General features: G+C 45.2%; 1 protein-coding gene across 1 annotated transcript in view; it reads left to right on the top strand.

Annotated features, from left to right (window-relative positions):
* The window catches only part of LOC311040574 (neuropilin-2-like), a gene marked incomplete at its 5' end in the record, with an annotated part of 171,802 nt that overhangs the window by 90,588 nt on the left and 66,214 nt on the right, over positions 1-15,000 (top strand). The window contains 2 exon segments of the mRNA XM_084050905.1: positions 11,990-12,214; positions 12,217-12,220. Of these exon segments, the coding sequence (XP_083907031.1) occupies positions 11,990-12,214; positions 12,217-12,220 (229 nt within the window).

Genomic DNA, 15,000 nt, shown 5'->3' on the forward strand with positions numbered 1-15,000 from the left:
AAGCTGTTAGGATTTAGAAGACATTTGTAGAATCGGCCTCAGGTCTTATAGGGTTAAGTCACGTGGTTGTCGGCGCTGTTACCACGGCGACACGGGGCAGACTTTCCCCCCGTTATTGCCCTACGGAGGCAAGACGACGAGGGGGGGGGCGGCGGCGTCGGTAGCCAATCCCGTGTCCCCGTGGAGAGTAGGGTTAAAACCCCCGCCCCCCACCCACCCACCCACCCCACCAATGGCCCCCCTTTTCCCCAGATGCCGTGACCGCATGGGGACCCGCCGGGCGTGGACGTCTTGGACGGTCGCGGAGGGAGTCGTCTGGCAACAACTGGCGGACCCTCAAGCGGGACCCCCGACCACGTGCCAGTCAACACCGACCCCCCCCCCCCCCCCCCCCCCCCCGCCTCGGCTCGCCGGTCGGATTCAATCACGGTCATCGGGGGGTGGTCCCTCCCCCCCCCCGCTCCCGGCCATAGACTGGTGTTTCTTAATCTTTTTTTGTAATTTCAAGGACCCCCATAGTTTGATTTGCGTTTGGCCACGGACGCAATTTGATGCAATGTTTATATCTAGGTCTCCAATCTACACTGTAAATTCCTGTGTTATAACTCTGAGAGTGTGCAAATGGAACCAAATGGACCCTCACGGGTCCATTTGGTTCCATTTGCACACTCTCAGAGTTACAGACCCTTACGGGCATTTGGGGACTACAGATGAAAATGTCGCATCGTTTGCACAATCTTGTGTATTTACAGTATTTACACACCCCATGAAGCCTGGAATTCATGGACATGTTTTTTTTTTTGGAGGAGTCTCCGGTAGGAGACCCAAAGAGGTAGGAGACCCAAAGAACTACTGACCGAATCAAATTATTGGCTCAGAAATGTGACAAAAAAAAAACCTCCATGAATTCAAGGCTTCATGAGGTGTATAATTGATAGAAAATAAGTCATTTTTTGGGTGAAGTACTCCTTTAACCCACTTAGACCTGATTCTAAAAACGCCTTCTAAATCCTGACCTAAGTTTTCTGAAAAACTTCAAACATTTATTCAAAAATTACAACAAATGTATGTTGGTTGCTATATACTGTACAGTACATAGCAACAAGAACCCCAAAAGGGGCTCCCGTCCTGAAAGGTATAGTTACAAATAGGGGTTCCTGCCCAAAATGGGTTAAAACGTGCCGTCCCTCCCAAATGAATGAAACTGGGACACCCTGTGGTCTCCAAAACCGACTTTTGACAAACAGTGCCCCCCCCCAAGACCCCCATGTGGTAGTGATGTCTGCTACCGCGAATGACCCCACATTTCAGTTCATGAAATGTCCATGAAGGGGAACGGGGGGGATGCGGGGGGGGGGGGTAGTTTGACCATGTGCTCTGAGGCGAGGAATGCAAAACATTTCGATCGCAATCAGCCGGGATCTGGGTTCAGTCGTAAGCGCCTGGATGTTTTGCCATTTCTTGGCTCGTCCTAAAAAGAAAACAAAATAAATAAATGATAATAATAATAGTATAATTTTGCTTTGTTTTCCCTCCAGACCATTTATTTATTTATCTTTTAATTATTTTATTGCGGCGCGATGATGCAGAAGTCTGATTCAGGTGCGGCAGACACCTAGCATACGCGGGAGAAGAAAAAAAAAGACAGGAAGAAAAAAGACCCTTGGAAGACGAGCGGTGCGCCTGAGGTGAAATTAAAAAACGAGACCCCCATAAATAACCCAGAGAGTGGGCTCCCTCGCTCCACTGCACTGCACCGGAGGTGTGTGTGTGTGTGTGTGTGTGTGGGGGTGGGGGGGGTTTAACCACTTACAACCTGGAGTCCATATTTTTTGGGCTATATGTCATTGTAGGTCAGTGGGTTGTCAACGTTTTCTGGATTAGTGCCCACTTGAAATGTCTCAAAAGCGTTCGCGGCACACCCATCTGACCCCTTAACAGAGGTCAGATGGGTGGGTCCCGCGTGCATTCTCAGAGCATGTTTTATTTTAATGGTCAATCAATCGATTGTGTAGTGGCTTGGATCAATGGAAATCATGCTTTTGAAGGAAAAAAATGCCATGCTTTTTGTAAAAAAAAAAATATATATATATATATATATTAATGTTATATTATCGTTAAAATCTTGCCAATTATTTGGGGGGCTTGTGGCCCAACAGTGGTCCTCAAACCACCACTGTTGTACGTGATTATTTGTGTTTAGTTAGGGTCTTTTTTGAGCCTTTATTTGATAGTTATAGTGGAGAGAGAGAGAGATAGAGAGAGAGAGAGAGAGAGAGAGAGAGAGAGAGATAGAGGGAGAGGGAGAGGGGAGAGAGAGGTATAGGGGAGTGACATGCAGCAAACGGTCCGACCGGAATGACAATCACAATCAACTTTGTTGTCACATCACACGAATCCAATCCAGCTTACACAAGCTTACAAAGAGGAGTTAGAATAGAGAAAGCAAGAATAGAGAAGAAAGGGACAAAAAGAGCAAGTCTAATAATAGGAAGGCACAGTCAAATCAAAATATACAATGTCCAAGTCGAAGGTGCGTGATTAAAACATTAACAATGGATTTATAGCCATACGGAAGACAGAAATGCTTCTTTTGCGCGGGTGGGAAACATTGAGCCCTTGTGGAAACGTATTAGATTCAGGCGTGTCAGTGTGCAAGCTTAGACAGTAGTCAACAGTATTGTCGATGAACATTGACACACCTAAATGTACCACACCCGTTATTCATTTGATTAGCTGCAGCTGTGTTGCTTACAATAGTGGTTCTCAAACGCTTTCATGTCAATTACCCCCGAATTGACACTTATTAGCCCGCAGACCCCCATTGGAAAAGATATGCCCATAAGAGAAGATTTTTTACAGCTCTAGCAGTGATTTTCAATTTTTAATTTCAAGGACCCCCAGTTTGACATGCATTAGGCTACGGACCTCCATTTAATGGCATTTCTATCTCTGGGACCCCAATTTATATTGTAAAAGCAATGTTAATTTAACTCTGAGAGTGTACAAATGGCATCGCGGAATGCACAAATGGAACCAAATGGACCCTAACGGGTCCATTTGGTTCCATTTGTACATTCCGTGATGCCATCGAAATGGCATATTTTCACTTAGCTGCATGCTGAAAATAGCAGATCTACAAGTTCACAACGTGTCGCGCTGTGACGCGTTGTGCGCTTGTAGATCTGTTATTTTGCACCCATGATGACTTGTCTTAGTTCTACTGGATCTCTTCTCCACTAGTGCCTCCCAAACATTTTAGTCTAGTTTTTATTTGTTGATGAAATTGTCAGTATATTTAGTCATAGTTTTAGTCATCATAGCTTAGTTCTTATTTCGTTTTTGTAAGTGACAAAAGGTAGTCGACGACCATTTTTCGTCAACGTTTTAGTCGACAAAATCAACACTGCACACTAGTGGCCGATAACTGCTGGCAGGGAAAAGAGTTGTTTTGTTATGTAAACACCGGGCAAAGTTACATCTGTAGTACTATGCCTTTAACCTGAACTGGAAAACAAACTTACAAAAAAACAGCCTAAAGGGTTTCGTCCCCCTTCAAGTGGTTCAAAACAGAAAGGCGGTCTGCAAGTTGCATGGGAGCATTCCATTCCACAGCGGTACACATAGCTGAGGCATCATGGCCGTGTCTTACAATGAACATTCCTCACTATTTATAAAGCCCCAGCGTCTCCTCTGCTGCCTTGCGTCTCTCTGAGGACATATAAATGTACCACCGCGTGGCACCAACAACACTGTTGTTTTTTCGTCGCTGTCAGGCAGAAACCTTGTATGTCCGAAACCCTTACTTTTCAGGAAATTGAAAAAAAGATGACCTTTATTCCAATGGGCCCAATGAAGTTATTGATATTTTGTTTTTAGATTTGTTTTGGGGCTTTTTTGACTTTATTATGATAGTACAGTGAAGAGCAGTGGTGTAAAGTAACTAAGAACATTTACTCAAGTACCGCACTTAAAGGGTTAGTTCAGATTTTTTGAGTATTTTCTGTAGGAAATACTTTCCATTAATGTAATGGTTGCAAAGGTATTAATTGATTGCCCGAGTCCCGTGGTCAGAGTTATGGTCCGTTTCTGATAAATATGATGTAGTTCCGGTAGATTAGTAGATTTGGTGGGGGCCGCTTGTTAAAAATAAATACATTTAAAAAACGAACGTAATTTGTATTGTTGACCTATTTCTACCATATAGAGCAGGTTTCGTTCAATTTCGACCCCTCTGTCACATGGTACTAATGTTTGTGTCCAGAATCACTGCGCCGCGGAAGCCTACTCACGCACAAAATATATGACACAAAAAATAGTACCATGTGACAGAGGGGTCGAAATTGAACGAAACCTGCTCTATATGGTAGAAATAGGTCAACAATACAAATGACGCTAATTAAATAATAATTAAATTTATTTATTTTTAATGAGCGGCCCCCACCAAATCTACTAATCTACCGGAACTACATTCATATTTATCAGAAACGGACCATAACTCTGACCACGGGACTCGGGCAATCAATTAATACCTTTGCAACCACTACATTAATGGTAAGTATTTCCTACAGAAAATACTCAAAAAATCTGAACTAACCCTTTAAGTACACTTTTGAGGATTTTTTACTTTACTGGAGTATTTCCCAGTTTCAATACTTATACTCCACTACATCTCAGAGGCAAATATTGTACTTTTACTCCACTACAATTATTTGAAAACTTACTAGTTGTAATGATTTTATTCTCTAGGTCATTCAAAGTCTGGTCAGACGATGTGGATGAGAGAAGTTCATAGGAAAACACAAGGTGATGATGTCTCAGTTATAGCAGCATAGAAGAGGAGCGATGCATCGGGAACACATTAAGTCTCAAACAAGCGTTCAAGTCAACATATTCTAATAGGGTCTATGCACAGCAGCCATATTGGAAAGAAATTGGGCCTCTTCTTACTTCCTTCACAGGTGTTACCAATGATACTAATGAAGGCTCTGTTCCATTCTGGTCAGGGTGCTGATATCTGCATGTAAGGGTCCATTTGGTTCCATTTGTACACTCTCAGAGTTATGGGGGTCCTTGACAATAAGACATCCACTATGCCACACTAAGTGGAACAGAGCCTTAATTAGTATCATTGGTAACACCTGTGAAGGAAGTAAGGAAGGGGCCCAATTCATTCCCAATATGGCTGCTGTGCATAGAGCCTATTTATTGAAAGACAAGCAGTCACATATATACATTGACAGAATTAGTGTTGGACAGCCCACCGAGGCGGTCTCGTATGGGCGTAGCTATTTACACAGATAATAAATTATGCCTATATGTGTAAGTGAGTGAAGTGCAACGGTTCATCAGACAAGATAAGCCAAGACATCGGCAGGGCCCCTTTGCCACATGCTGGATTGTCAGACAGATGTGCTGATGGGAGGAAGTGCTGTGGCTTTCCGGAGACCAGAATTGAGCAAACGTCGTCAGGTTTTCACCATGGGTGCAATATGACCTCCCGCACGGGGCACTATAGCCTCCCCGATTTACAGGAAGTCGTAGATGTATTCTGTAGATAACTGTCATTTTTGCAAACGTGTAAACAGTTCTAGGCTAGCGTTTTACCAAGAAACGTTAGGGTGACAAAGGGGACAGGAAATAAGGTAAGAAGCACTGCACCTCAGCGCTTCCATCCAGGACAGGTTGCACCCCTAACATAAATAAAGCCAATTACTTTTTCATTATGTCAGTGATGTGAAACTGCATACGAGGAATTAGGTAGAGAAAAGTTAGGTAGAGGAAAGAGCATTGTATAATTTTCAAAACACTAGTTACTTAGTAGATATAAATCAGTACATTATAAAACATACATTAACCACTTTAGCCCTATTTTATACCTAGGCTATAAAATAATAATAGCCGATTTACAAGCTCACAACACGTCGCATCGCGACGTGTTGTGAGCAGCAAATCTGCCGCCAGGCTTGGGAATTGAACCTGGGACATGCTGTCAGGGCATCAGAGCCTATGTGGTACAAGCCGTAACCACTCTGCCATTTATGTTTTATGTTTTATTTATTTGATATGGACATCACAATTACATTGGACAAAACCAGATGCATTGTTTACAGTGTATATAGCACGAGTGCTAATTTTCAACACCTGCCACAAACTCTTGTTAATACTTGTCATTGGTTCAAAATTCATAAAACCCACATATACTGTATACGTAACCACTTTCACTTTCAAAATGTAAAAAAAAAACAGCGGAAAACAGCCGATCTACTACTAAGCTCGTATTTTTGCTACTTTTGCGTGGCACTCTTCTGCGATGAAGAGGTTTCTGCCTGAAAGTAGTGTTTTCTTTTCCTGAACCCCTCTGTCTTCTAATTCTGGAAGCTTGTTGTTGTTCCACTCCCCTCCACACAAACACACGAGCACACACACACACACAAAAGCACACACACACACGCACACGCATACACACACACACACACACACACACACACACACACACGCACACGCACACGCACACGCACACACTCAATCACTTCTTCTGAGTCACTAGCTGACAAACAGCAGAACGCACACACAGACGCGACATTAAAACACCCTCGAGAGGTTTCTTGGCGGAACCGCACAGGATGAGCTCACGCGGGGGACTGCCATAGCACGCGCACGTGTGTGTGTGTGTGTGTGTGTGTGTGTGTGTGTGTGTGTGTGTGCGTGTTTACGCACGCTAGCAGGTGTGTGCCGGGCGGAGGCCGACAGGTAGAGGTGAGCGCGAGCAGATGCGCGCAAGGGTAGAGGTGACTTCCGAGCGAGGCTTGTGTCTCCGAGAAGGAGAGAGAGAGAGAGAGAGAGAGAGAGAGAGAGAGAGAGAGAGAGAGAGAGAGAGAGAGAGAGAGAGGGAGAGGGAGAGGGAGAGGGGGTGGGGGGGTACTTTGACACAACATGAGTAGCAGTCTCTTCATCAGGCACTCATGTGTAACAGTCAAATGGTTTCTACCCAGCAACCGACTCTCTTACCCCCCCCCCCACCCCCTTCACCCTCACCCATGTCTGCCCTCATATTTGCCAGCAGACAGCTCTTGCCATAAGGCATGTGTGTGTGAATGTGTGCGTGTGTGGAAGTGGAAGTGGAAGTGGGGGGGTTTGTTTTTGCCGTGTTCACACACTGTGTGCTAATCAGCGCTAACGGAGAGAGCTAGCTACTCATGCGTACGCAGAAACATACACGCACACGCACACGTGGACACGTTTATATATAAACACACGCGTGAGCACGCACCTTGGGCACATGTGGAGCAGCTGGTTCCGTGTACACCCGATATAGCACGCTAACACACACACACACACACACACACACAGAGAGTGAGGATGAGGAAGCGTGGTGGCGTCCCGCTGTGCTCTCATTGAAGTTTGTGTCAGTGTGTGAAGACTGCAGGCGTGACCCAGTAAGGAAGCAGGCCACTGTGTTACTGGGTCTGACGCACGCACACACACACACACATACACACACACCCACCCACCCACCCACACACACACTGGAAAGACTGACACACACACCATGCAAACACACTCACTGGGAAGACTGGCACGCATACACACACAGAGACGCACACACGCGCGTGCACACACACACACACACACACACACACACACACACACACACACACACACACACACACACACACACACACACACACACACACACACACACACACACACACACACACACACACACACACACACAGAGAGAGAGAGACCGAAATACACACATCTAACTGCACAAGCGCTGACATGCATTGCATGCTGTTACGTACTTCTCAGCAAGCATGCAAAGGACACACACACACACACACACACACACACACACACACACACACACACACACACACACACACACACACACACGCACACACCTGCCGAACGCACTCAAAAAGCCCACCCACTCACTGCACTGGCACACAGTACACCACACTACCACAGTATAGATACGTGCACAGAAGCTCTCATGATTCATTCATTCCCTGTGCGTTCACAGTTGTTTTCGCCAGACACAGGACCATGATTCATTGCGGTTTCATGCTTACAAGCCACGCCATTAATGGAATCTCTCTGTGTATGTGTTAGAGTTGTGTGTATCGGAAAGCTTTTAGAGTGCTACATAATATGCTGTACACACACACACACACACACACACACACACACACGCGCGCGCGCTCTAGCGTGCATGTGTACAGCGGTAAGGTGAGCAGGGAGATAGCAATAGTAGCTTGTTGTAAATTACAGCTATACTTCAATATGCCTTATTCCCCTCTCTCTCTGTGTGTGTGTGTGTGTGTGTGTGTGTGTGTGTGTGTGTGTGTGTGTGTGTGTGTGTGTGTGTGTGTGTGTGTGTGTGTGTGTGTGTGTGTGTGTGTGTGTGTGTGTGCGGGCGGGTTCCTAGCTAGCACAGAGACTGCTGAGGTCCCGGTGTATTAATATCGGTGTGTGTGTGTGTGTGTGTGTGTGTGTGAGTCTGGCGGTGTGTGCCTGAGCACTGCTCTTAATGTGTGTGGGAGGAGGCTGATGTATATATATTGTGTGCCAATGTATTCAATATACCTCATGCAAGGATGGATGGATATATGTGAAGGAAGGAAGGAAGGAAGGAGGGTCAAGGAAAGAAGGAAAACGAAGGAAGAAATTAAGTGAAGAGAAAACATATTTAATCATAATGGTTGTGTGAGCAAGAGAAAGAACAGTTACGAGAGAGAGAGAGGGAGAGAGAGAGAGACCACAAGAGATAAGGAGCGACAGCAAGTGAGAGACAGAGCCAGAGTGAGTGAGTGAGTGTCTGCATGTCTGTCTCTCTCTCTCTCTCTCTCTCTCTCTCTCTCTCTCTCTCTCTCTCTCTCTCTCTCTCTCTCTCTCTCTCTCTCTCTCTCTCTCCCCATGTCTCTCTGTCAGTGTGTAGATTGGGGTCAGCTCTGTGTCATCAACCCCGGTGTCAGAGACAGCGAGACAGACGGCGGGGTCTGGCCATGGCCAGCCTATAGCAGACCCCCTTGCTCTTTTATAGGCTGCGTCTGATAATAATAACGAGGCCCTGGTGCCATGGAGGAATGTAGCTGTTAACACACACCACTGTTATTAATGCTGCCGGGCCTGCTAGGAATACGCAGCGCAACACACCATGCCTGTGGAGAGGCTAGCTGTCTATTAGAGGGTCAGTGTGTGTGTGTGTGTGTGTGTGTGTGTGTGTGTGTGTGTGTGTGTGTGTGTGTGTGTGTGTGTGTGTGTGTGTGTGTGTGTGTGTGTGTGTGTGTGTGTGTGTGTGTGTGTGTGTGTGTCTGTGTGTCTCGGGTCAGGCTGTAAACATGCCCCACATTTGTAGTCTCATAGATGACGGATGTCCACTGGTGGAAAGTAACTAAGTACATTTACTTAAGTGCTGCACTTAAGTAAAATGTTTAGGCATTTGATCTTTACTTGGGTATTTCCAATTTCCAGTACTTTTACTTTCTACTCCACTACATCTCGGATCCAGATATTGTACTTTTACTCCACTACAATTGTTTGAAAACTTTAGTGACTAGTTACTTTGCAGATATAAATTAATACATTATAAAACATACTGCAATATAGAAATAGTCTGTTACAAGTAAAAGTCCAGAATTCAAAATTTATTTGAGTAAAAGTACAAAAGTATTGGCACCAAAATGTACTTAAAGTACCAAAAATAAAAGTACTAAAATATTTGAAAATAGCAGATCTACAAGCTCGGCTATTTTCAAATAGCCTAGGTATAAAATAGGGCTAAAGTGGTTAATGTATGTTTTATAATATAATAATTTATATCTGCAAAGTACCTAGTAACTAAAGTTTTCAAATAATTGTCGTGGAGTAAAAGTACAATATCTGCCTCTGAGATGTAGTGGAGTAGAAGTAAAAGTATTGGAAATTGGAAATACTCAAGTAAAGTATAAATACCTCAAAAGTACAGTACTTGAGTACAGTTACTTTCCACCACTGCCACTGGGGATGGAGAAAAAACAGGGTCGGTGGCGGTCGAACGATAAAATCAAGAGCTGGATTAAGAAACTCCGGTGGTTCTCGCAACATATTTTATACACACTTCAGTTTACAAATGTGTACAGAAACACTTCCACTGCTTATTGATATTGTAGCGTTCTAGTGCCCTGAGCTAGAATCGAACCCAGCAGACTGAGCTGCGTCAAGAAAACTCACGCGGGGGGGGGGTGAGCCGCGACCGAGTCTTTTGCAGCAGCGCTACAATGTTATAAATTATTTTCATTGATAAGATAGGCCTACAAATCAGCGGGAATCAGTGGACATGTCACTCATACAGTAGATGTTATATTTGATAATAGAATGTATTGATTGAGCAGAGAGGGCAAACTGATCAAGCGCAAAAAGCAAAGTGGGTTCATTTGTGTGTGCGTGTGCGCGTGCTTGTGCGTGTGCGTGTGTGTGCGCGCGCGCATGTGTGTGTGTGTGTGTGTGTGTGTGTGTGTGTGTGTGTGTGTGTGTGTGTGTGTGTGTGTGTGTGTGCGTGTGCGCGTGCACGTGTGTCCCCTATTGGTACTTTTTAACATAATTTCTATTGCGTGCACGCACATATTTGTATAGGCCCCCCTGTCCCCTGTGTTTATTTATCCATGCAAACTCCAGCCTGCGTGTGTGTGTGTGTGTGTGTGTGTGTGTGTGCGTGTGTGGGTGAAAGTCGCGTCTCATTGGCGTGCCGCTTCACACACACTCAGGCGTGACTCAGGCGCCCCAGCGGGGCAGCAGAGCAGTGGCTGATGGGAAAATGATGTGAGCCGCCGCAGCTGCTGTTGCCGCGGCTCAAGGTGAGCCGCCCGGGGCGCATAAATCTGCATGGCTAATGAGGGGCCGCGCAGGGCCCACTTAGACCGCTTACACAACACTGGCACCCACCTCTGTGGGCGAGAGAGAGAGAGCGAGAGAGAGAGGTGGAGTGAATGGCAAAGATCACGTATATTTATACCAGTTGTTAGACTTTTTCGGCTATTTTCAAATGTCCAACATATATTCAATTGAAGTGGTCAAACTTATTTTGATGCTTATTAAACAATTTTGACCCCCTGGAACACCCTCACGGACCCCTGGGGGATCCACTTAGAACGACTGCATTAGAGAGAGAGAGAGAGAGCGAGAGAGAGAGAAAGAGATAGAAATGAATATGGATGCGTTTTAGTATTTTGAAACCAAATTTGGGATGCGAGGAAGAGAGCGTTTGTGCTTCGCATATGAAGTGTCTCTGTTCTTGTGTTTCTGCTTAATCTGCTGATTAAAGAGCTGTGAAAATGTGACTGTCACTGTTTGGTTGTGCAGCAGACTGTGGCTCATGGGCGCTTTGGGAGAGAGAGAGAGAGAGCGCGGCGAACAGGCTAGAGCCATTAGCCCGCTTATACGGCGCGGGCGAATGTCGTGTTAGAAACGCCCACTTGAACGTTAACCTAGCCGCGTTCGCTCGCCGCGCGCGGTTTAGGATAACCGTGTGCGAAATGTACGAGTGTGTGTGTATGTGTGTGTGTGTGTGTGTGTGTGTTTGTATCTGTGGTCGAGGGTACTCGTTGGCCCAAGTGCCGTCGGTGTGTTTGTAAGTGTGCGTGTGTGTGTGTGTGTGTGTGTTGTGTGTGTGCGTGTGTGTGTGTGTGTGTGTCAGAGACAAACGACTTGTGCGAAACACCCTCTGCAAGTCAGAGAAGATATCCTTACTTGATCGATTGCTCATCCCTTGGTCGTAACCCCCTTGCGCGCACACAACACACACGCACACGCACACGCACACGCACACGCACACGCACACGCACACACACCTCGTTGTTTGCCCGGATGCTTATCCCGCTTTAACCCTGCGTTATACTCGGTGGCTGCATTGTGTTCTGTAGCGGAAATAGTCGCTCTGAATTGAATGGAATTGAATTATAAATAAGCCTTTATTTCCCCCCCCCTCTCCTCTCCTCTCCCCTAGGGTCCGAGTTCTGCTTCCGGAACTTCACCAGCCCCTCCGGCATGATCGACTCGCCGGGCTTCCCGGACAAGTACCCGCACAACCTGGAGTGCTCCTACATGATCATAGCCCCGCCCCGCATGGACATCACGCTCACCTTCCTCACCTTCGACCTGGAGAACGACCCCCTGCTGGTGGGCGAGGGCGACTGCAAGTACGACTGGCTGGACGTGTGGGACGGGCTGCCGCAGGGTGAGCGAGCGCCCAGCGCGCACGCACACACACACACACACACACACACACACACACACACACACACACACACACACACACACACACACACACACACACACACACACACACACACACACACACACACACACACACACACAGAGAGCAGAGAGAGAGCAGAGTTTGTTGTTTACCCAGGGTGTCGGACTAAGCACGAAGCTTGTTTCCAGCCGGACCCTGCATGGAAGCCTTGCTCAAGGGCTATTCAGCGGTGATTCATGATTGATGTGATGAATTGGGGAATCGAACTAGGGACCTTCCGGTATCAAGGCCGCCCCTCTAACCACTAGGCCACCGCTGCCACACACACACACACACACACACAGTGGTGGGAAAAGTACTCAATTGTTTTACTTGTGAAAGTGTCGATGCTGCAATGTGGAAATACTCTGTTGCAAGTAAAAGTCAGACATTCAAAATGTACTTGAGTAAAAGGTGGCTACAAAAGTATTGGCATCAAAATATACTTCATCAAAAGTAAATGTACTAAAATGTTTGAAAATAGCAGATCTACAAGCTCACAACGCGCCGCGATGTACATCGCTATTTTCAAATAGCCGATAACTGTATAAAACAGGGCTAAAGTGGTTAATGTATGTTTTATAATGTAATCATTTATATCTGCAAAGTAACTAGCAACTAACATTTTGTGGAATATACGTACAATATTTCCCTCAGAGATGTAGTGGAGTAAAAATAAAATTATTATGAAAATTGGTAATAGTCCAAGTAAAAGCACCTCACAATTGTACTTAAGTACAGTACTTGAGTAAAGTTACTTTACACCACTGCAAATAACAGGTCGATTTCTCTTATATATATATATATATAGCATTTAGAACATTACCATCATATGCAGGTGTTTACTGTACATCGATGTTTTACCGAAATGCTCGCCTCAGAATGGGGACGCTATAGGGTTCATTTGGTTAATCGAGAGCAGGCCCCGCGATAAAGGCATAATCACCCTATTATTACTGTACAATAGGATTCTAATCTCTCTCTATCGCGCGCGGTGATGTGTACAGTACAGTACAGTACAGTACATCAACGGCAGAACACGATTAGACGAAGACTCCCAAAGGCTGAGATAAAAAATAAATGATTTAACATCAAATTAACATTTTCCTTTATCTTCTCCGGCATGATCAGGCATCAATTTTTGTTCCTTTTTTTTTGCTGTTGTTGGACAGAAATCTGATTTAAAGAGCCTTTGAATAGCCTTTATATATCATTTAAATAGCATTTAAATAAGCCTTTTCGAAGGAGATAAAAATACAAAAAAAGCAGGCTTTCACTGAAACACCTCGATGGAAAAGGTACAAAGCTTATCTGGTCGTTTAAAAAAAAAAAAGGAGATGGTGTGATTGTTCTCTGCCGGCACTTCAGGGGGAATAAGGTCATTCTCTGTTTAGCAGCGGAATCACGGCCGCTGCTGTGTGTGTGTGTGTGTGTGTGAAATGCTTTTAAAAAAAAGACGCTTTTGAAGCGGCCTTTTCTAAAAGCTGCCGCTTTTAGAAAAGGCCGCTTGCTCTTCAAAGGTTGGGATTTAGAATGCGTTACATTGCTGTGTGTGTCGCACACTGACTACCAACTCCTCATATTTAAACTTTTGCTCAGGTATGTTTCAGGTGGAACACCCGATGTACAGTGGTGGAAAACGCACTGAACCGTTTTACTTAAGTAAAAGTATCAATACAGCAATGTAAAAATACATTGTATTGAAAATTTGAAAATAGCTGATCTACAAGCTCACAATGCGTCGCATCGCGACGCATTGTGAGCTTGTAGATCGGCTAATTTCAAATGGCCGAAATGTATGGGCTGAATTGGGTAATGCATCTTTTGTAATAATACAAATCTACAAAGTAACTAGTAACTAAGGTTTTCAAATAATTGTAGCGGAGTAAAAGTATGATATTCGCCTCTGAGATGTAGTGGAGTAGAAGTAAAAGTATTGCAAATTGGAAATACTCCAGTCTGTCTGTCTGTCTGTCTGTCTGTCTGTCTGTCTGTCTGTCTGTCTGAAAAAAGCTGTCAGTCATCCAATCCATCTGTGCTTCTGCCATGTGCTTGTACGCGTGTGTGTGTGTGTGTGTGTGTGTGTGTGTGTGTGTGTGTGTGTGTGTGTGTGTGTGTGTGTGTGTGTGTGTGTGTGTGTGTGTGTGTGTGTGTGTGTGTGTTACTTGCTCATTGCAAGCTGTCCACACATAAACTGTGTGGACAGCTTGTGAGATTGTTTCATTGAATACTTTATTTTCAGTTTGCAAAAAGCACAGAAAGTACATTTGGGGAGGCATTGCGAGCTTGTAGATCTGCTACTTTCAAAATATTTTTTATATATTTTATACATTTGAAAAGCACAGTAAAAAATACCTAAAATCTTTACTTATGTACAGAACTTGAGTAAATGTAATTTGTTTACACGCACACACACACACACGCACACGCACACGCACGCACGCACGCACGCACGCACGCACGCACGCACGCACGCACGCGCGCGCACGCACGCACGCACGCACACACACACACACACACACACACACACACACACACACACACACACACACACACACACACACACAGGACACACACACACACACACACGCAGAGTCATTAATTATGGCGCTCTCCAATTTCTTCCTCATTTCCTTCCTTCCTTCGTCCCTTCCTCTCCCGTCCTTCGTTCACACTGGCGCGCTGCGTTCACAGGAACTGGCTCGACCGCCTCGCTTTCC

The sequence above is a fragment of the Gymnoscopelus microlampas genome (assembly GCF_963454915.1).
Source record: "Gymnoscopelus microlampas genome assembly, chromosome: 24".
Lineage (NCBI taxonomy): Eukaryota > Metazoa > Chordata > Actinopteri > Myctophiformes > Myctophidae > Gymnoscopelus > Gymnoscopelus microlampas.